The sequence below is a fragment of the Bos mutus genome, chromosome 7 (genome assembly GCF_027580195.1).
Source record: "Bos mutus isolate GX-2022 chromosome 7, NWIPB_WYAK_1.1, whole genome shotgun sequence".
Classification (NCBI taxonomy): Eukaryota; Metazoa; Chordata; class Mammalia; order Artiodactyla; family Bovidae; genus Bos; species Bos mutus.
In genome coordinates this window covers 55,321,069-55,343,527 of record NC_091623.1, presented here as the reverse complement: position 1 = coordinate 55,343,527, position 22,459 = coordinate 55,321,069, and the positions used below count along the sequence as shown (strand labels likewise).

Sequence of the window (22,459 nt, the reverse complement as noted above, 5' to 3'; positions counted from 1 at the left end):
CCTGTTGTCCATCTTTCAAGGGGGGCTCAGAGAGATGGGCGGCTTGCCGGGGGCCAGGATCCCACCCTGGTCTGTGTGACTGCACAGTCCTGCCCCAAAGACCTGAACCACCCATGAACCTGGTGGGCAACCACTCATCACGCAAGAGAGACTCTGTGAGGCCCAGAGAGCCCCTGCCCCTGAAACTACTCAGTTTGGGGGACAAGAGACCCAAGTAGAGAGCGACGTCCCCAGGCTTCCCTAGATCCAAGGGTCAGGCCTCCCCCGGGTTCCTGACCGGCTGGCTTCCCCAGGTTGAACAGGCCCAGAGTTGGGGGACGAGGACAGGCCAGAGTCCCAGCGGGCACTGACCTCGGCGTGCTGGGCCATGGTGCTGGCCTCCACTGCATAGATCTTTCTCGCTCCAGCCTGGGCAGCAAAAAACGACAGGATCCCAGAGCCGCAGCCAACGTCGAGAACGATCTGGGGGAGGAGGGGGCGGTGAGGACAAGCTAGCAGTGAAGGGATACAACAGTAAGGATGGGGGTGTCAGGGGCGCTCGCTCCCTGCAGGCCCACCCACCCACCCGCTGAGCCCGCCCCCGCCCCGCAGCCTGCTGTGCCTCTGCACGGCCAGCTGCCCCGAGCCTGCTCCCAGTGGGAGCCTGCGGTCTGGATCCAGAGGTGGCAGGAGGGGAGCTTCTGCTTCTGAGCACAGTGGGGATGTCAGAACCAGTACCCTCTCTGAGATCCAATTCAAGAAGGCATGGCCTGGGCCATCTATGGGGCGTGTGGGAGTGAGGGCTCACTAGGTCAGGACACCTCTGAGCCCTGCAGGCAGCAGGACCACTCGGACACAGGGCTGACCGGCCCGGCCCACACAGCCAGCAGAAAGTGGCAGCCCCCGACCCCAGGCCCTACAGGGTATCCCCACAACCTGAGAGGAGACCTGGGAATGGTTCCCACATGGGTACCCTCTTCAGGGCTGCCAGGCTCCACAGCACAGGCTCTCGGAGTCCAGGCCACAGCATGGTGGGCTACCCCATATTCTGGATTCATCTGACTGCCACCACGTGAGCAGAAAGCTGGGATAAACGGGTCTGCTGGTGACGCACATGAGCTAAAGGAGACCCACTCTGGGCGTGGGGGTGGGCATAGGTTGAGTGCCTGATAGAGACGTTGGTGCTGTTGGCGGGTGAGGGGGGTGGACCTTGAGTGCCTCTCAGAGCTCTAGATGAACAAGGAAATGGATCTGCATGCTGGAGGAGCTGGAAGGGGCTTCGCTGAAGGAACTTGGGCTTCCCAGGCCACGAGCGCTGCCCCAGTGTGGCCCATGCCCGCTGCCAGGACACACAGATGGCTGCCATGTTGAGGACAACACCTCCTCAGGCTGCGGGGGCTCAGGTCCTGGGCCAGGGGTGGGCGGGAGGTGGGGGTGCTCAGTGATGGGAGGGGATTCTCAGCAATGGTGGGGGGGGGGCATGACCTAGGTGCTGGACAAGGTGGATCCAGGTGAATCACGTGGAGAGAACCCCCCAGATGTGTGGAGAAAACCACAAACGTCCATATGGCAAGGGAAAATAAACTCCAGAGGACTTTCCTGGTAGCTAAGAGTCCGTGCTCCTAATGCAGGGGGCCCTGGTTCAATCCCTGCTCAGGGAACTGGATCCCACATATTGCAACTAAGACCTGGCACAGCCAAAAAAAAATTAAAAGAAAAAAAAAAAAAGCAGGGCGGGGGGGAGAGGGGACAAACTCTAAGCTACAGGAAGAGAAAGGAATCAACTTTCCCCTCTGAATATATATATAATCTGGTCTCTTTTTAATCATGCGCGTATAGTTGACTCTTGAACAACACGGGAGCCTGGGATGCCAACACTCTTTCCCAGTAGAAAATCTGAGTATAACCAGACAGTGGACCCTCCATGTCCATGGCTCCACATCTATGGATTCAACCAACTGTGGATCGTGTAGCATGGTTGCTCATATCCATCAAAAGCAGCCTGTGGGTAAGTGGACCAGTGCAGGTCAAGCACGTGCTGTTCCAGGGTCAGCAGTACCAGTGAGTAACAGTACAAAGATTTTAAAAGGAACTAGGGAAGGGACTAGATTCCATTTCGTCCATGTAACTTAATAGCACATGCCAAGACACAACATTAGGTGGGGGAAAAGTATTTTGTAGGAAGTGAATGTGGCGTACAATCCTATTTTGTGTGTGGTTTAGTTGCTAACTCGTGTCCAACTCTTTTGACCCCATGGACTATAGCCTGCCAGGCTCCTCTATCCAATTCTCCAGGATTCTCCAGGCAAGAATACTGGAGTGGGTTGCCATTTCCTTCTCCATGTTTTATATATATATATTTTTTAAGATTATAATCCAGGACCGGACATGGGAGGGAGTTTCAAAAGGGAGAGGTTATATGTATACCTATGGCTGATTCATGTTGAGGTTTGACAGAAAACAAGAAAATTTTGTAAAGCAATTATCCTTCAATACAAAAAATAAACTAAAAAGAAAAAACTCAAAAAAAAAAAAAAAGATTATAACCTGAGGGACCTCCCTGGTGGTCCAGTGGCCACGACTCCGTGCCCCCAGTGCAGGGTGCCCGGGTTCGATCCCTGGTCAGGGAACTAGATCCCACATGCGACAACCTAAAAAAAAAATAGTTCCCACACACTAAAACAAAAAGCCTGTGTATCTCAAGTAAGACCTGGCCCAGTCAAATAAATAAAAAAATATTTTTTTAAAAAAAGATTATAACTCTAAAATATATATATATATATGCTAATATAGATATACGCAAGGGGAAACATCTGAAGAGGGCTTTATTGTTGGCAGTGGCTGTTTTAGAGGGAAATGACAGGGGCCTTTTGTTCCCATCTGATACACACCAGGCTTCTACAAAAAGTAGATTTTGCTTCTACAGTCCGAGGAAAGAAAAGACAAAATCAATGAGCAAAGAAGAAAGAGAAGAGGCCACTGAGGCAGCGAGGCACGAGCGCAGCCTGAGGGCAAGGAGAGGCGGCAGACGTGGCCTGGCGGCTCACCTTGTCCTTGAAGTCTGTGTGGTTCTGTAGGATGGCGCGCTGGTAGGTGCCCGTCCGCACATAGTCCTGCATCATGTTCTGCTGCTGGGACAGGTAGCCATAAAACTGGAACAGAGACAGGCCAATGGCACAGGGCACGCAGCCAGCAGACGGCCGAGGCCCCGGCTGACCCTGCGACAGAGGAAGTTCGGCTTCGGGCAGAGATCAACCTGGGGAGGCCACACCCCTCTCCGCAGCCAGCTGCTCTGGGAGAGCGGGAAGCTGGAGGCGGCCCCCGTTGGTGGGGGGTGCACCGCCACCATCACTGCGGCCAAAGGATGCAGCTGGATGGCGCCTGGGCCCCGGAAGCCACCCAGAACTCAGACACGCCAAAGGCGGGGTTCTGCAATCGAGGGCCACCTGCCATCTCAGGGGACCCAAAGAAGCGGAGGAGCAGGTCAAACAGGGCCCTAGGGCTCAGAGCGCCAGGCAGGTGAGGTGCTGCGGGGTCTCTCTGTAAGACAACCAGGCGGTCGGGAGGCAGCGTGGCACCTGGGCCGGGGCAGCAGGCAGACCTGGCTTCCCATCTTGGCTCTGTTGCATAATAGCTGTGTGACTTGGAGCAAGTCACTTAACCTCTCTGAGCCTCAGTTTTCTCATCTGTAAAATGGGGACAACAATAGTACTTACCTCCTAGAGCTACTGGGAGGGTTTCAAGTGCTTCCGTACGCTCAAAGCGCTGGAGCCAGTGCCTGGCATGCCCTCCGTGCTCAGGACACAGTAACTGTGATATCGTTACTCAGAAGGCCTGTGAACCTGAGCTTCATCTGCACTCAAATCCTTCCAACAACCCTTCTAGGCAGGCACTGGCATCTCTGTTTCACAGATGAGGAAACCGAGGCCCAAGCAAGCACAGGACACTCGTCTAGGGTTACTCATTGAGCAAGTGGCAGAGCCAGGACAGGAACCCAGATGCCACGCGGCCTCCAGGAACCAGCAAGGGCAGCAGGCTGGCCCAAGCGCCATGTACCCACCTGGAAATACTGCACAGCTGAAGACTCCTCTGTGCGCTCGCTGAATACCGACCGCTCCAAGGTGTGGCCTCGGCAGGTCTTCAGGATGTTATAGAAGGAGCAGAAATCTGGAAGGGGGAGGCCAGGTCATGACAGCCCATGCAGGGGCAGGGAGTTTGGTCTAGGTGTGCACCTGACTTTTCTACCTTGAGCATGAGTGATCTGAAAATCCCCACCCCTGAAATGTTGAAATTTAAGGAAATGACAAAGGACAGCCACATGGGCCACGTGGTGGCTGCCATGTGAGAAGGCAGGTGTCAAGGGGGCTGCGCTCCTTGAGGCTGGTGGGAGCGGGCCCAGGTGCAGATTTGCCAAAGGGCAGCTCGGCCAAAGCTCTCAAAGAGTAACCCGGGCATCAGATCTCTAGGATCTACCCCAGTAAAGAAGCACAGGTCCACCCACAGCACCTGGCAGTGTCTGTGGGTGGCAAATGGACACAGGGACACCACCCCAGTGTCCAGTCAGAGGGGACTGGAGGGACTGCAGGGGACACTGAGCAGCACATCAGAGGACCAGTCACCAGCAGTCGGCAGAGCCAGATATTATGCAGATGAACTGTGATTACCAACGTGAAATATCGACCACAAACTTGTATCAAGAAAAAGAAACAAAATCAAATCATGAAGACAGGTGGTACTGTGGGGGCTGGGGGAGAAGGAAGGGGGAGTGAATGTTTACTGGGGATGGAGTTTCGGTTTAGGAAAAAGAAAGAGTCCTGGCAATGGATCGGGGGAAGGGCGCACTGCTGTGTGAACGTGCTGTAACAGCTCTGGAGTCCAGACACTTGAAAGTGGTTGCTGGTAAATTTTTTGCGTATTTTAACAAAGTGAACTAGAAGACGGTATCTTTAAAATACACAGTGTGGGGAAATAGAGACAGTTCCGGAGCTGGACAGCGGTGACGGAAGGTGCTCTCCGGAGCTGGACAGCGGTGACGGAAGGCGCTCTGCTGCTGAAATGTACGCTCAGAAAGGGTTAACATGGTAAAATGGTTATGTGTCGTTGACCACGATTTAAGAAACTGACAGGATGTAAGGGCAAAAAATTAGAATGCAACTATCCACAGAACAGAAAAAAGACAAGGGGATTTATACCATGAACATCTACTGATAACCCTGGTGCTGTTTCTGTAACTTATTTCTTAAACAGTGAACTGGGATTGGTTTTGTAAGAAGGAACTGGGGTGGAGCCTAAGAATGCTTCCCGTGGGAGGTGGGCAGTTACCTGGCTGCCTTCTCCCGACCTGGCCAGCTCCCAGCTCTGAAGCCGGGCCACACGAAGCTAGGCAGTCCTGAGGGTCTGGGCCGGGGACGTCTCCCCACTCCGTCAGAGGCACTGAGACAGGTAAGGGGGTTCTGGGATCACAGTGGGTGGCTGTGGACAGATGGCTTCCCCACTCTGGGCTCTCCCACCCCAGCCCCTGCACTGACCATCAAGCTCACTGATTACAGCTCTACAAGGACCAAGCCCAGCCGCTGGACCTTCCAGGGGTCTCCAGCCTGGGGCCACCTCTCAGCACCATTCGACTGGGGCTCCTCAAGTCCAGCAGTAACCTTGCGTGTCCCCCAGATGGGTCTGCCTGGACCCCTCCAGCATCTCCTCTGCACTTGGACCTCTGGACCTCGCCCCACCCTATCCACTGCTGCAGCTGGGCCCGACCCCCACCTGAGGGGCCCCTCCAAGAGGCCTGGGGTGTGGCTGGGAGGTCAGGACGGGCCTCCCAGAGGAGCGGACATAGGAGCTGAGCCCAGAAGGACCCAAAGGAGCCGGTGAGGTCCGGGGCAGTGTCCAGGCAGCAAGAACATACTCTTCTTACTGTGGACAAATTTCTGTTGGGGAATACTTCTGATGCGGATGGGTCATTCACTGGGTCAGATGAACGGTTCTGATTCACCCCAGCTCCAGGTGCCCCCCAGCCATGCTGGGAGCCTAGGACCCCCAGTTCTGGGCACCCCACGAGCCGCGGGGCAGAAGGGACACATACCGCTGGGTGTGGCGAACTGGAGGAGGACGCTGTTGCAGCCCAGGGTGATGATGAATGACTGCTTGCCCACCCGGCTGCACTCCGTCTCCCGGGACACCGAGCACTTGAACACACACACGTCTTCATCTGTGAGGGGAGGGAGGCGGGCGTGAGCTGGCAGGTCCCAGGGCCACACTTCCCATGTCCTCACGGTCCCCCAACCTCTCCCCCCGAAGTGCTCCGTGTGCCCTGCCTGCCCGGCCCACACTGAGGATGAGGCAGTGGCCTGTGAGCGTCCCTGGCGAGGACCTAGGACGCACTCTATCCAGCGGGAGAGGACAGTGGTTCACAGGGCGACCAGGGTTGAGGTGGGGGGAGGAGGTGCATAGGTACAGAGGGGGCCCAGCGGGGCACACACCTCTGCCGGGATGTTCCCTCCCGGGGCACCTCCTGGCACCAAACCCCATGTCGCCCTGAGGTGGGAAGACACAGGGGAGCAAAGGGCAATCTGGCAGGGTCAGAGGGTCCTGGGAACGCAGCAGGGTGCCCCGGGTCCAGATGAGGGGGCTGGGCCTTCCTTCGCCAGCCCGTGTGTGTCATGTAGGGGCATCTTCATAGCCGAGCAGGGGTGGGTGGGAGTCAAGAATCCCCGTGGCGCCTCTGCTTCCTCCAGCTGAGCCCTTCTCCTTGAATTTTTTTTTTTTTTTCCAGCACTGTGGGATCTTAGTTCTCCAACCAGGGATTGAACCTAGGGACACAGCAGTGAAAGTGCCAAGTCCTAACCACTGGAGCCCCCACCAGGGAAGTCCCCTTCTTGCATGTATGGGGAGTGTGGCCACGGGAGCTGGACAGCCTGCATTCACGCCCCACCTACGCCACTGAGGTGGCACCCGGGCAGATTTGAGTCCTCGGTTTTCTCATCTGTCAAGCAGAACTAACGGTGGGCAGGGGTCAGACGCAACACACAGACAGGAAGCGCTGCATCCCTGTGCCCACCACTATCGGTTACTGGCCATTCGCTCAAAAAGCGTGGGGCGCTCCACCTCAGCCAAACAGTGAGGCACCGCATCACCAGGAGACAAAGTGACCCGATGCTGTGGCCCAGATATGGGGCAGCGGGACAGAACCCTGGGCCCATCACCAGGGGACAACAGACAGTGCCAGCTCACAGGGCAGTCTACAAGACAACCTCCTGGGTAGCCTCAAAACAGCCAAAGATGAAAAGAAAGATAGAAATTGCTGGGAGCTGGAGTGAGGGCTTCCCTGATGGCTCACTGGTGAAGAATCCGCCTGCCAATGCAGAAGCCACAGGAGACGTGGGTTCGATCCCTGGGTCGGGAAGATCCCCTTGGAGAAGGGAATGACTCCCCACTCTGGTATTCCTGCTGGGATAACCCCAGGGACAGAGGAGCTGGGTGGGCTTACAGTTTGTGGGGTCGGACACAACTGAGCACACGTGTATCCTGGAGTGAAGGAGACTGAAGAGACGTGCCCAGCAGATGCCAGGCATGGTCCTGAAATGCAGCCTAATGAGCACCTCTCAACAGCAATTAAGCTCTCCTGGGGAAATGTGTGGACTACAGGTGCTTTTTTATTGGTGGGGGTGGTTGGGGGGAGGCTGCACCATTTGGCATGTGGGATCCTAGCTCCCCAGCTGGGGGTCAAAGCCGCACCCCCCGCACTGGATGCTCAGAATCCCAATCACTGGACCAGCAGGGGCGTCCCCAGGTGCTGGAACTTTAAAAAGATCTAGATGTGACAAGAGCATTATTCTGTAAAGGAATGCCCCTTTTATTGAAAGATACGTATGGAAATATAGTGAAGTTTCTTGTGATGTCTACAGCTTGCTTTCAAGTGGCTCGTCAAATCCACAGTGACAACTACAAAATATATTTATAGAGAGAAGCATGAATACAACTGTGGCCAAGTGTTCCCAGTCACCCCCATAACAGCCAGAACAAGCTGGAGATAGAGTGGTAAGACTCACAGGCTCAGATTTCAAAACGCATTACAAAGGTACAACAATCAAAATAGAACAGCGCTGGCAAATGGAGAGGCGTGGACTGTTATGTCAGCAGAATGAGACTCCAGAATAAACCCTCTGCTTATAGTCATTTGATTTTTATCAAAGGTCCTGAGAACATTCAGGGGGTAGAATATAGTCTCTTCAACAAATGGTGCTGGGACAACTGGGTGTCCCTGTACAAGAAGAGAATGAAGCTGGACCCCTACCTCATGCCATATATTAAAAAACAAAAACAAAAAAAACCCAACTCAAAAGAATCAATGACCTAAACGAACGTAGGAGTGGAAACTGTAAAACTCTTAGGAGAAGACAGGGGTCAAGCTCTGAGACCTGGGATATTGCAATGGATTCCTCAAGATGACGCCAAAAGCAAAGAATTTCAAAAGGAAAACTACATACATGGGACTTCATCAAAATTACAAACTTTTAGAAGAATTCCCTGGCAGTCCAGAGGTTAAGACTCTATGCTTTCACTGCCATGGGTCCAGGTCAGGGAACTACAATCCCACAAGCCATGTGCTGTGGCCCAAAAAACAATTAATAACACACACACACATAAGGGCTTCCCTGGTGGCTCAGAGGTTAAAGTGTCTGCCTGCAATGTGGGAGACCTGGGTTTGATCCCTGGGTCGGGAAGATCCCCTGGAGAAGGAAATGACAACCCACTCCAGTATTCTTGCCTGGAGAATCCCATGGACGGAGGAGCCTGGTAGGCTGCAGTCCATGGGGTCGCAAAGAGTCAGACACGACTGATCGACTTCACTTTCACTTTTCACACATATAAGCTTTTCGCATCAAAGGACAGTATCAAAAAAGTGAAAAAACAACCTACAGAATGGGAGAAGATATTAACAAATCATATATCTGATAAGAATCTATTGTCCAGAATATATAAAGAACTCAACAACTAAAAGATAACCCAATTCACAAAATGGGCGGAAGACTTGAAGAAATGTTTCCCCCAAGATATACAAATGACCAGCATGTGAAAGGATGCACAGCATTATCCATTCAGTTCAGTTCAGTCGCTCAGTCGTGTCCGACTCTTTGTGACCCCATGAATCGCAGCACGCCAGGCCTCCCTGACCATCACCAACCCCCGGAGTCCACTCAGACTCATGTCCATTGAGTCAGTGATGCCATCCAGCCATCTCATCCTCTGTCGTCCCCTTCTCCTCCTGCCCCCAATCCCTCCCAGCATTATCCATTAGGCACCTGGAACTCAAACCATAGTCAGAGGCCGCTGCTCACCCAGCAGGATGGCTACAATTTTAAACAAAACTGGGAAATAACACATGCTGGTGAGAAACTGAAACTCTCAGACCCTGCTGGTGGGAACTCAGAATGGGAAGCCGCACAGAATTACCATTTGACTCAGCAATCCCACTCCTAGGTATATACCCCAAAGAACTGAAAGCTGATATTCAAACAAATACTTGTATGCAAATATTCAAAATGTCACTATTCAAAACAGCTCAGATGTCCATCCACTGATGACTGGATAAAGAAAATACGGTCCATCCACAGAACAGAATATTACTCAGCCATAGAAAGAAATGAAGCCCTGACACCTGCTACTCTGTGGATGAGCTTCAGAAACTTGATGCCGAGTGAAAGAGGCCAGACACAAAAGGTCACAGGTGTACGATCCCATTTATCTGGAACATCCAGAGTTAGTAAATGCAGAGACAGAAAGCAAATTGGTGGCTACCAGGGGCTGAGGGTAGGAGAATGGGGAATAACTGCCTAATGGAAACAAGGTTTTCTTTTTGAACTGATGAAAATATTTTGGAAATAGAGGTGGTGGTTACCGGATACTGTGAGTATACTAAAAGCCACTGAATTGTTTTTTGTTATGTGAATTTTATCTCAATAGAAAAAGCAAAACTTCCCAATGCATGAGTCTGGATATGAAGGGCCGACCGGTGTTCGCTGGGCCCCCTGCTCACCCCTGGTTTGGTCTGAGCCCTAAGCCTGGTCCACAGCCTGGAGGAGGCTCCTGAGGCCACAACCTGGGTTTCCACCAGACCACCTCACACCTCAGGAGCCAGGTGCCACCTCCTGGGGGTGAGAAAGGGGAGCAGGGCATGGGTAGCCTCCTGACAGCGGGCAGGAGGGAAGAGGGGACTTGGGGGGGCAGCCCCAGGGTCACGGCCAGGCCGCAGCCACAGGGGGCCCAAGACAAGGTGCCCCCGAGTCCAACTGTAAATGGGTCTCAGGAACGGACCTAAAACCTTGACGCAGTACCCATGGCCGCTCCTGGGTCAGAAAATAAAGCCAATCTGTCAGCTACTCCCACATGGTGGCAAACAGACCAGGGAAGGCCTGTCTCCCTTTTTGCCAGACCAGAAGAGCCTGGCAACCCAAGCAGCTGCCCGGCGGCCTGGCGCCAGGCAGGCGACCACAAGGACCTATGGCCAAGGGAAGCTTGGCTTCATCCAGGGGCCCGGGACAGGGAAGCCAGGGCGAAGGACAGCCTGAGTGGTCTCATCATGGGTGGGCCCCCCAACGCCTACAGGACCAGCATTTTGTATACATCATAGCTATACAACCAGAGGTCAGTCCCTGGTACGCAGGGGATGGTCGGAAAATATCTGAAAAACCAAAAGAAAAAAAAAGCTGAATCAAGCTCCTGTCTTTTTTAAAAGCCTCAGGAGAAGTCAGAGCTCTTGGACTGGCAGTCAAGGACCTCCCCTCCCAGCCCCTTCCCAAGGCCACACTAGCGCCCCCGTTCCCACAGTGGGCAGGGCTCTGACCTTTGCACTTGTACTTCCCCTCTCCCCACCTCACTGGGAGGGGCCCTCAGGACAATGGACAGAGCTGGCTGCGCTGAGCCAATGGTTCCCCTCTCCACGCACCTCCCTGAGGCTGGGGCTCAGCCACAGCCTGCCTCCTGGCCCCCCAGGGGGAGGGGTTCCCAGGAGGGGGCTTCTTCCCCCAGGAAAGGGGCCTGGAGCCCACAGGGCCTGGACCCAGCTGCGGGTGAGCCGTGGAAGAGGCAGAACTGATCTCTGGGCTCTGCTTCCAGAAACTGACCTAGAATGCACCACCCCTCATCACCTTGGCAGGCACGGAGCAGAGAGGAGGGCTGGCAGGCCTTCCTGTCGATCTACCTGCGGGGGGTACTAGGAAGGGGGCTTTGGTCTGGGAGGGTGTGCAGGGTACCCTCCCAGCCAAGTTGAGCAGGGCCCGTGTCCCTTCTCCCTGCAGTGACGGGACCGGCGGGCTGAGAAATGAAGGCTTGGAGGAAGCTCACCAAGACGGGCTCTCAACAGGGAAACAAACTCAGATCAAGGAGTACTAGTCAGGCCACAGCCACCGCAAGCATGCCTGCCCTGCTCCTAGACCCGGCCTGACACCCTGGGCTGGCCGCCCACCCATCACACTGTGAAGTCTGTTCCGCTGAGGCTCCGGGGCCAGGGGTCGAGGGGCTAGAATCACCAGGGACAACTCTACAGGGAACGCAGTGGTCTGGGGGTGTGGTGGGGGCCCTGGAAAAACACCCTACCAGTCCTGCTCTCTGGGCGGCAAGGCCCCCAAGTGTCCAAGTCACAGAGGCCGAGTTTCCACAAGCTGCTAGGGCCAGCACCCACCCACACCCTGCTGAGGTGAGACGGGGCTAACACATCAGACAACTTCCCAGGTGCCAGGCTCTGCTCCTGCATTTTTCATGGACTCTTCACAAAATCCTCATATCTCCTGTTACCGCCCCAAAGGCTCAGAGGAGAAAAGGGGCTCGCTCAGACAGGTTAGGTTTCTTGCTCCAGGTCACACAGCGAGTGGCTGAGCCTACTGGCCCCAGGGTCTGTGCTCCTAAGTGGTGTGCACACCACCTCTCTGAGCTTCCTTGAGCCAGCACTAGGGAGTTGTGGCCACTTTATCTGTAAAGGACCCAACATTTTTCAGGCCATTTAATCTCTGCTACTGTAACTCAGGGGCTTCCCTGATGGCTCAGTAGGTAAAGAATCTGCCTGCAATGCAGGAGATGCAGGAGACATAGGTTGAATTCCTGGGTCAGGAAGATCCCCTGGAGGAGGAAATGGAACCCACTTGTGCTCTTGCCTGAAATTTCCCACAAAGGAGCCTGGCAAGTTGCAGTCTCAAGTGTCACAAAGAGTCGGACCTGACTGAGCAATTGAGCACACACACGCACATACAGCAACTCAGCTCCACCGCAGACACTACGTAAAGGAGCAAGGGAGCGTGGCTGTGTGCCAGTAAGACTGCATCACAATGGTGTGCAAGGGGACACCCTCCCCACCCCCGAGAGGGTGAGGACAGCCGGGTGGCCAGTGACGAGGATCCCCAGGTGATGGGGACTGAGGCCAGGGACACAGGGGTATTGTGGGGGGCTAGAGATGGCACCTGAAGAAGGCAATGGCACCCCACTCCAATACTCTTGCCTGGAAAATCCCATGGACAGAGGAGCCTGGTAGGCTGCAGTCCATGGGGTCACGAAGAGTCGGACACGACTGAAGCGACTTAGCAGCAGCAGAGAAGGCACCTGACTCAGCCAGGGAAAGAGACTGGAATAAATTCTTCAGCGAGAGGAAACGACACGTGGGAACACAGAGGAAAGGCAGCTATGATATGCTGATTAACAATAAACATGTATTTAGTTGTCTTTCTTGGCACTGAGCTCCTAAAACTTGCAATTTCTCAAGTGATTAAGAGCAATAAATGTGGGCTTTCCTGGTGGCTCAGTGGTAAAGAATCTGCCTGCCAATGCAGGAGACACAGGTTCAATTCCTGGTCCAGGAAAATTCCACATGCCGCAGAGCAACTAAACCCGTGCACCCCAACTACTGAGCCTGTGCTCTAGAGCCCGGGAACCACAACTAGGAAGCCCATGCGCCCTAGAGCCTGTGCTCTGCAACAAGAGACGCCACTCACGGAAGAAGCCCGTGCACCACAGCTAGAGAGGAGCCCCCACTTGCTGCAACTAGAGAAAAGCCCACACAGCAACAAAGACCCAGCACAGCCAAAAATAAACAGATGAAAATTATTTTTTATAAAAAGTTTAAATAAATTAAAGAGCAATAAAGGTGTCTTCTGTGATTCACGTGACGCCCCCTTCAAGCACCCTGGGGTATATGACTTTAGAAAGCCATGTCGGGACCAGCTTAGCAATTAGACCGTTGCAACTTTCAGTCCGCCCTCCTCAGCCGCCAAAGACCAATGGTTAAATTAATCGTACCTATACAATGAAGCCTCCATAAAACCCCAAAAGGACAGGGTACAGGAGAGCTTCTGGGCTGGCAAGCATGTGGCGTGCCAGGAGGTTGGCGCCCCCAGGGGGCGCGGCAGGCCTGCCCCCCGCCCCCGCCTCACCCTGCTTGGCTCTTCCATCTGGCAGGCCTGGGCTGCATCCTCTCATGTCAACCAGTCGTCTAGTAAGCGCAGAACTTGAGGACAAGATCCTAGGAATCTCCGATTTATATAGCAACTTGATTGGAAACACCAGTGAGCCAAATGAGGTTGTGCCTGGCGTCTCAAGTGGGGTGTGCACAGTCCGGTGGTACTGAGCCCTCAACTTGTGTGATCTGACACTACCTCCAGGGAGACAGGGTCAGAAAGGAGCTGAACTGCAGGAGGCCCAGCTGGTGCCGGAGAATTGCTTGGCGGTGATCGCAAGTGCTGAATGAGTATTGAGAGCAGGGGACACACACGGGCATGGAGTTCTCCCTTGCAGAGGCCCAGCAGGGAGAATGGGAGGTGACTGGGAATCCTGGCTACAGCCCAGGGAGGTTGCAGGGGTTCCCAGGCAAGATGAGCGATTTGCAGGGAGGCTGTGGAGGAGCTGAGAGAGGCCCCGGTGAACCCTGGTGAACCACCCAAAGGGACCCCGTGCCAGGAGAGGGCAGGGCTGGAGGTCTGCCAGCCAGGCAGAAGAAGATGGAGACTGGGAAGCAAGCAGCTCTCGCGGACAAGCTGCCTCCTCCATGCCCAGCACAGCACCACCCTGAGGCCCCTTCTTGTTGGCTCCTTGGATAGCACCATGGAACCTGGAGCAGCCGAATAGGGCAGGGACACTGAGGCACGGGGGCTCCCTTGCCCCAGGCCTGAAGGAAACGCCCTACTCCCCACCCTCACTCCTGGGCCTAATCCGGGGCCTGGCACTCAGATAGGCCTCAAAGAAGCTGGTGGCCTCAAGGGCACTGACCAGATGACCCGGGGACGTGCTGAGCCTCCAGGCATGTCCCAGTCACAGCGTCCAATGCAGCCGGCTTGCTGTGGTCTCTCTCTTGCCCACGCTCCTCCGTGGTTCCCCAGAACCTTCTGGAACAAAGTCAAACTCCTTATGCGGCTTGCCAGGCCCTGCTAACATGGATGGCTTGGCACACCCCTCCATCTCCCCACGGGGCCATGCTGATCTTACCACCTCCCAGACCACAGGCAGAAAGAAGGCCTTCTCCCCAGCCTTCGTGGTCCCTTGACTCTTCCCAGGCACCCTGCCTCTCTTTCCCTGCGTCCCTGTCACCTCTTCCAGGGGACCAGGAAGGTTCTCCAGCACTTCCTGGACAAGCTGAACCCAGGGCTCTGCACGTGGCTGGCCAAGCACCCCCCCAGCATCTGAGGATGCTGACCTGCGCGGCCGCCCCCAGGCCTGGGGTCACAGAGGCCCGGCCACTTCCCTACGTGCAGAAGGCAGCCAGAATGGGGGGTCCAGCTGCCCAGGCCAAGGGCATGTGTGGCCTGGGGAAGGCGCTGGGCAGCCCTCTGGTAACCCGTCCTTGTCCCCCCTTCCCCTCTGCTCTGGAACAAGCAGGGGGCCTTGAGCCCTTCATGCTGGACAGACTTGTGTCAGAGGGGCCCAGCAGAATGGGAATAAATGCCGGGAGCCAAGCTTTCTCCTCCCACAGAACCGTCTGTCCTGGTGTGAGAATGAGGGGCGCTCTCTGCCTCCTGGGGAACAGAAAAGCGAGACGGAAAAGCAGCCGCCAGCTGGTGGAAGGGAGCAACCCACACACAAAAGGGCCACATTTCAAGTCCCTGCCTCTCTAGCGGGAAAACTATTACAGCCACAAGCGAGGAATAATTAAAGCTATTTATCTTGGCAGACTTGGGAGAGGGGGGAGATGCCTGTCCGAATGTGAGGTCTTTTATGAAATCGCCTCCTACTGCCAAATAAAACACAGGCTTTCACCTTCCAGAGGAAAAACACTGCACAGGAGAGAGGAGAGTCGGGTGAAGAGGAGAACAAGGCACAGCAATCAGTGCTCTCCGCGGCCCACCCAGCGGCCTCCCCCTCTGCTCAGGGCTGTCGGCTGGCTTGCTGGGCAGCTTAGCCTGTAGCCTGCGCAGTGCCAACTGTGGGCATGAGGGCACGGCGGTGAACAAGCCGGCCGGGCCCTGCCTTCCCGTGCTCCTGGGCACCACAGGGCGGCAGGCAGCACCAGGGAGAAGGCAGGGTAAGAGGGGCTGGAGGGAACTCAGGGGGCTGATACCCACGATGCCCTGTGCAGCACGGATCATGGGCTGCCTCAGGGCAGCAGCAACATCCAAGCCAAGCCAGACCGCATGAGGGTACAGGGCTTGTCCTCCAAGAGCCTCCCATCTCCCACAGGCACCAGGCCCCTCTGCCCCACCTCCCCAGTGGGGGCAAGGCCAAGAGGACAGTGGTTTAAATGGGGGCATCGAGGGACTTCTCTGGTGGTCCAATGGCTAAGATACCAGCTCCCAGTGCAGGGAACCAAGGTTCAATCCCTGGTCAGGGCACTAGATCCCTGCAACTAAGAGTTCACATTCCACAATGAAGACAGAAGATTCCACATGGACAGCTAAGACCCCAGGGAGCCAAGTAAATAAATGGACATCCAGGAAGACCTAAGTTCAGGGCCTAACGGGCCGCCCTCTAGATGTGACCTCGGGCCTCATTTCCTCATCTGTCCATTGGGGATCATGGCACAGCCCACAGGGAGGGCCTGGCAGACAGCCCCACCACCTGCCTTCACCCTCAACCTCAGGAACCTCATCTGTGCAATGGGGTTGCAATGGGGATAATGTCAAGATAAAACCCTTCCTAGGACTTCCCTGATGGTACAATGGATGGGAATTGGCCTGCCAATGCAGGAGACACAGGTTTGATCCCTGGTCTGGGAAGATCCAACACACGGCAGAGCAGCTAAGCTCACGTACCACAACTACAGAGTCCGCGCTCAGGAGCCCGTGAGCTGCTAATACTAAAGCCTGTGCGCCCGGAGCCCGTGCTCCGCAACAAGAGAAGCCACCACGCAGAGAAGCCTCACTCACCCGAACTAGAGAAAACTCACACACAGCAACGAAGACCTAGTGCAACCAAAAACAAACAAATTAATTTTTTAATTAATTAAAAAAAAACCCTCTCTGCTGTGAGGATTCCCGAGATAACAGGGCAGGGCAGTATGAGTGTACTAAGCACTTCATGATCAGGAACCACCACGGTTCTGGGAATCCTAGCCCAGCCTCGCCTCCCTCTCTGGCTGTAACCTAAGCCGGCTGCTCCAGTGCTGTCCTCGGAGACGCTTGGAGCAGCTGCTGCCACACCGCCCAGCCCCGGGGTATTTGAGGAGCGTGAGGTCACCGTGGGCTCCTGGGCCTGACCTTGGCCTGGGTGAATCCCAGCCCCTCCCCGTAGGGACCCAGAGCCCCCAGCGCCCCAGGGCAGCCCCTGTCTGAGTGTCTCTTCCCAGCACACATGATCAAAGACTTCTAACCTACAAGTTCCCTTGCAGGGCCTTATCCTATAGCTCTACTTTTAAATGTCTGTGAAGATGCACTTAAATACAGGACTGTTCAAAACAGCAAAAAACCAACGTACCTACAGAACGAGTGAAGGAAAGGAGGGCCTAGGAAAGACACAGACTTCAATCCATAGATGCTGCCATGTTAAGATGACCAAGCCACACTGTTAGGGATACACGGTGTAAAATACACGCGCCATGGGCGTAAAAATGGGCAGGGTGAGCTGGCACGGGGAAGGCCTGTCTAGAAAGAAACACCACGAAATGACTTCAGGGGCTGCCTCTGGAAGGGAGGTGTACTTTTTCAACACACACACACACATGCCTCTGGAAGGGAGGTGTACTTTTTCAACAGACACACACACACACACACACACCGGCCCCCCCCCCGCCCCGCCGCCGCCTCAGGTCCTGTGAACCCAGTTCCACTAGGGCTAAAGGATAGAGGACACTGGCTTCTCAGCTGGTGGGCCAGCACCCCGCACTGCCCTCCCCTGAGTGGGTGTGACGGAGGAAGGGCAGAGGGCTGGGCCGAGCCAGGGTGCCGGAGGCCTCTTGAGACCTGGAAGCCCAGGGCAAGTCCCTCTCCACCTGCTGAGGAGGCCACACAGCGGTGCAAATCCCAGAACTCCAGACCCACGTTCGAACCACCTGGACTCCACCCTCCAGCCCTCCAAGCTTTCAGGTCTTGAAAAATAGCGTGTCGATCAGCAATGGCACAAGGACTAACACCCAGCGCCCAGCCCAAGACCACAGCACACAGCAGGTGTTCTGGGCACACAACATCTAGCTGGAGCCCCACATCCCCAGGCCCTCTGACCAGAGGCAAAGACGGGAAAGGAGGACTCTCAGAGAGAATCTTGGACACAAGGCCACACTGGGCCCAGACCAGGCACCTGGCCACTGACTCAACCCTACCGGGTACCCAGACCAGGCTCGGCGCATGCCACTCCGACCTGAAGCAGCCATCGGCTGAGGCTGAGAGCTGCCGGCTTCACGCTGTGCTTGGGAAGGTCTTGACTTTAGGTGTGGGACCTTCGGCCACATCAAAGGGGCCCCAAAGGCTGACCACCAGAGTTGGCTGACCATGAGGTTATCTCGCTGGGAGGAGACAAGATAGGGGCCCTGGGCTCTACAGGCAACACTTGTTTCTCTCTCCAGGTGGGGGTGGGCGGTTCCTGGTGTCTGCTTATTAGCCTTCATCCCTGTGACAATACTTCACAATAACAATAGCCAGCCATCACTGCTGGCCCACCCCTTGCCACCCGCCTTCTCCCCACCACCATGGGGCTGACCACAGGCTGAAGAAGAGGCTCCACACCAGAGTCCCCCAAACCTCCTAAGACAGCACTGGCTTCTGGGAGTCAGCAGGGACCCCGTTCAAAGGGTGGTTCATGGGAGCTAGGGGTGGGGTGGCGGATGGTATTTGCCTTTAGGGATTGGAGGCTTGTGGTCCTGTAGGTCTGGTCTGGAGGGACCCCAAAAACGAGTCTAATTGAGGGGTGTGTGGAAGGGCAACTCCAAGAGAAGAAGCCCCAGACAAAGAAAGGGCTTGGCTTTTCTGAAAAGACTACTGGGGCTCTGACTGGGCGGGAGCCATTACATGCAAATATCTCCCCATCCATGCTAATCAGCCGGCAGCCCGGGGCTTTGTGAGCTACAAAAGGAACAGCAGCTGTGCTCGGTTCCTTGGCTCCTGAAAGCAGGGGGGCTTAGAGGATAATTGGGGGAGGCAACAAACCCATTAGCCCCAGCCCCTAACTCCAGGGGCTGTGCTGTCGGCCTCTAGCACCGAGCCTTTCTTCTTTGGCTGGGACTTTGAAGCAGTTGCTGTACATGGTACCAGGCAGACACCTAATGCAAGTCAGGGCCTCAGCTAATGCTCCCAACCACCACCTTCCTCACTGAGCTCAAGTTCAAGAGGGGAAACTGAGGCCCAGAGAACTGACATGCTTGAAGCGGCCCAGCCTGGGGACCTGGCTGCTCATGAAAGACAGCTGCACCCCATCCCAGTCTCTGGGAGGCAAGTTGGGCCTAGGAGGCTGTGGGGACCATGCTCAGGGTCCAGGGAAGGATGTGGGCCCTGGGCCTCGCAGAGCCAGGCCTAGCTGGTTGACCACAGCTGACAGGCACCATCCCCCAGAGTCCCCACTACAGGCTCACAACAGAGCCAGACTCCAAGGGCTGAGAGGGGTCATGAAGGTGTCCACCACCTGTGACCGCAGGAACTGGGCGGGCAGTGCCTCATGAGGACTGAGGCGCATAGGGGAAGCCTGTCAAGGGCAGCAGGGGGACCCACCCTCAGAGCAGCTGGGACACCCCACACACTGGTTCCCACAGTTGCCGGGGACCGTGTGCTCAGCACAGGAAGCCAAGCCAGTCAGTGTCTGGGGAATGCTAATGTGTTCCTCCTCCAGCCAGCTGAGGGACCTCAGCCCTCAGCCCAGGGTGACTCCAGGGAGGCCAAACCGGAAGAGGCTGGAGGACAGGGCAGAGGAGCCTCGGTGGAGAAGTGATGCAGGAAACCAGCTAGGGGGCTGAGGCCCACCTGCAGTCCTGGTGGAGGGCTCATGACAAAGAGAACACTTAGTCCACTGGCCCAGAGGTAACACAGGATGTCCTGGGGCCGCGTGGCTGCTAGAAGGGCCTCCGCCAGGCCCCTGGCCCTCCAGGAGCCCCTCTGGCCCTGCCTCTGGGCTCGGAGAACCGGATGTATGAGTCCGGAGGAGGGCCCCTTCCTGCCAGCAGCTGCCTCGCCAGATGTGATTCCAGATGTGGCCCAGGCCAGTGGGGACAGAGCCTGCCTGACCCACGATGGAATCGGCAACAAGACAGGAATGAGGAAAGACTGGCTTTGGGCTCCAGAAGAATCCACCAGGGCCACTTCCTTGACACACACCCCAAGGGCCAGGTCTGCCTCTCCTCTAGGGCACTAACTTTCACCAGCACCCCCAGGGAGACGTCAGGGCCAAAGCCGGGTTGGCACCCAACAGCCAGCCACCACCAAGTGCCTCAAGTTTCCCCTCTTAGGAAGAGGGTGGCTCCCCAAGGGGCTGCTCTGATGGCCAGGCGAGTCAATGAACGTAGAAAGCCTGGCACGGCGCCCACCAGCTGCTCAGCCCACAACAGCCGTGGTAGGGCCTCAAAGCGGCGATAAGCAGGGCACTGGGGTGGGGGTGGAGGGGCACTGAGGCCAGGCAAACAGCCAGCATCTCCAACCTGAGACTCACGCAACACTAGGGATGCCAACCTCCAGTCACACATTCGGTGTGGACCAGACAGGCTCAGCGGAGGGAGCCTCTGGGACACGACAGAAGGCTGGAAGCCCCAGCCTGCCTTTGCCCTCCCCTCCAGCTCAGCGAAAAATGTGGCTAGCTCTCTGGAATGCCCCGTTTGGATCTGCAAGAGGCCCCCCAATCTGCCTTTGATCATTTATTCACGTGCCCCCTGTGGGGGGGATGACGGAGCATTCCTTTTTCATTAGAGCTCAGATCTGCCGGGGTCCCTGCAGCTGGACTCTCACCAGCTCCTGTGTTGTCAGGCAGGTTTCTATACACAAAACCGTTACGTGAGTATCACATGCAGCCAAGACGAACGCCAGCCACGGGAACACAATTAGCGGGGGAGCAAATCCGCCCAACAGTCTTAAAGAAAACAGCTCAGACCCGCTCTCACCAAAGCTGTGGGTGATGAATCAACCGAAAGAGACAGACAAAAAGAGGGAGTGAAAGAGTTTCTCCCCTTATTCTGTGAAGAGTGGGGGAGGGGAGGAGACAGAGTACCCCCAGACACACACACCCGTCTCGACCAGTTTTCAAGAATACCCTGCCAACCAAACCAAACCCACCCAGAGGCTGCAGGCCAAGTTCTAGGTTTGACTTTGGGTGGCAGTTACTGGGGTGCACACCACGTCAAGTGCACCTTAGGCCCGGGCATCTGTGCGTGTTGATTAAACAATTAAAGCCAGTGATCTAAAGCACAACCCCCACAGGAGACGCCTGAGGCCCACAGGGCCTCCATATCTAACTCCTGCAGGCCTGGGTGAAGCCTGGCCTCAATTTCCTTCAATAACTGGCTTGCAGAGAACAAAAGAGGTGGGTGTGGGGGAAGTCAGGGACTCGGCGATCTTAAACCAAAAGGTGCCATGGCTTCTCGGAGCAGACATAAAGGGTGCCAGCAGCCCCGCCCTGCTGTGTTCCTGGGACCCTGAATCCTGACGCTTTCCCAGCAAGTCCCGGAAGTGAGCAGACAGAAGGGTGAACACACGAAGCGAGCCGTGTGGGACCAGGAAGGGCTTTGGCAGGATCTCCAAGGCCTTCCCAGCTGCCCCATACCCATCTGGGGGTTTCAGGATCATCTCTGCCTGGGACATGTCTCTTCCAGACCACACGGCAGGCTTAGGAGACCAGTTATCCCTTATACCATGTTATTCACCTGCTGTATATGTGGGGCAAATCTGTATGTGCACATGCTCAGTCGCTCAGTCGTGTCTGACTCTTGGCGACCCCATGGACTGTAGCCCACCAGCCCCCAAAACCACTCTCCACTCTAGGAGGGAACAACTGAGAAGGAGGGTCACTTGCCTGGGGTTATGAGGTCAAGTCAGAGGAGACTCTGTGGCCTATGCTAATCATGACCTCCAGATGCCTCTGACCCATGAGAGCTGCTGCAGACCAGGAGGGGGAAGGGTGAGCATTCCAGCCCAGGAATGCAAAGCAGGCCTGTCCCTTGGCCTGGCTGACCAGGAGAGCAGGACTGGCCCAGAGACACAGACCCCAGCTGCCCCAGAGCCGGCCCCGCCGCAGCCGAGCCCGTGGCTCCTGCACCCAGATCCCCTCCTTCCCACCTCAGCTCTGTCAGGCTGGCGGCCTCCTGCCCCATTCTCTTCAGGTTGGTTCCCAGGCCACACTCCGGCCCCTCCCCAAGCAGGGAGAAGGGGTTCCTCATCCGCCTTCTTTCTGCTCCCCAAGACCAGAATTGAGGCAGGGGCAGGGGTGGCGTCTGATGTGTACAGGGCCTGGAGTCTGGGCACAGGTGACCACCCACCACCAGCCAAACCCCTCAGTGAAACCCCCCTCAACAACAAGAAAGCTGAGATATCCGGGAGGCTGAGTCATTCGCCCAGGATTGCTCTGCTAGGAAAGGATGGGGCAGAAAACTAAGGGATGGGGGAGGGCTTGAACCCAGACACCACCTTGGGTGTCACTTCCCTTCCCAACACCCTGGGCGTAAAGGCCAAGGCCCTGGCTGGGACCCACCCCTCCCCATACTCACACTGCTCCAGCCACACTGGCCATGGGCTGCTCTTGGCCATGCAGGCCCACAGGCTCACTCCCCAGGTCTGCCTGCCTGAGTAGCAGACACTACTTCAAGGACCTTCTATCAGCTCACAACTCACAACTCTCCAAGGCAGATGCTACCAAGATCCCCATTTCACAGCTGAGGAAACAGGCATAGAGTCTGGGTCATGCCGATGCACTTCCCTTGGCAGCTTTAATGCCCCACTCTGAGTGGTGACCATCCCTGACCAACCCGTACCTCCCACTCACCCCCACTTCGAGCAGCCCCTTCCCCAGCATTCTCAAGCCTCAGCCGGGTTTACCTTCAAGGCACTGGCCACTGCGGGAGATTGCTGAGACAGCGCTTGTCACACATACTCCCACCCCACAA

The 22,459-nt window shown here is 56.0% G+C and overlaps 1 protein-coding gene across 3 annotated transcripts in view; it reads right to left on the bottom strand.

Moving 5' to 3' along the window:
* CARM1 (coactivator associated arginine methyltransferase 1) overlaps positions 1-22,459 on the bottom strand; it is a 43,368-nt gene that overhangs the window by 10,970 nt on the left and 9,939 nt on the right. For all 3 annotated transcript variants that reach the window (XM_070373666.1, XM_070373668.1, XM_070373667.1), the window contains exons 2-5: positions 6,062-6,187; positions 4,040-4,146; positions 3,027-3,131; positions 352-462 (exon numbers count right to left, since the gene is read on the bottom strand). In XM_070373666.1, coding sequence (XP_070229767.1) covers positions 352-462; positions 3,027-3,131; positions 4,040-4,146; positions 6,062-6,187 — 449 coding nt within the window. The remainder of the gene's footprint in view (positions 1-351; positions 463-3,026; positions 3,132-4,039; positions 4,147-6,061; positions 6,188-22,459) is intronic.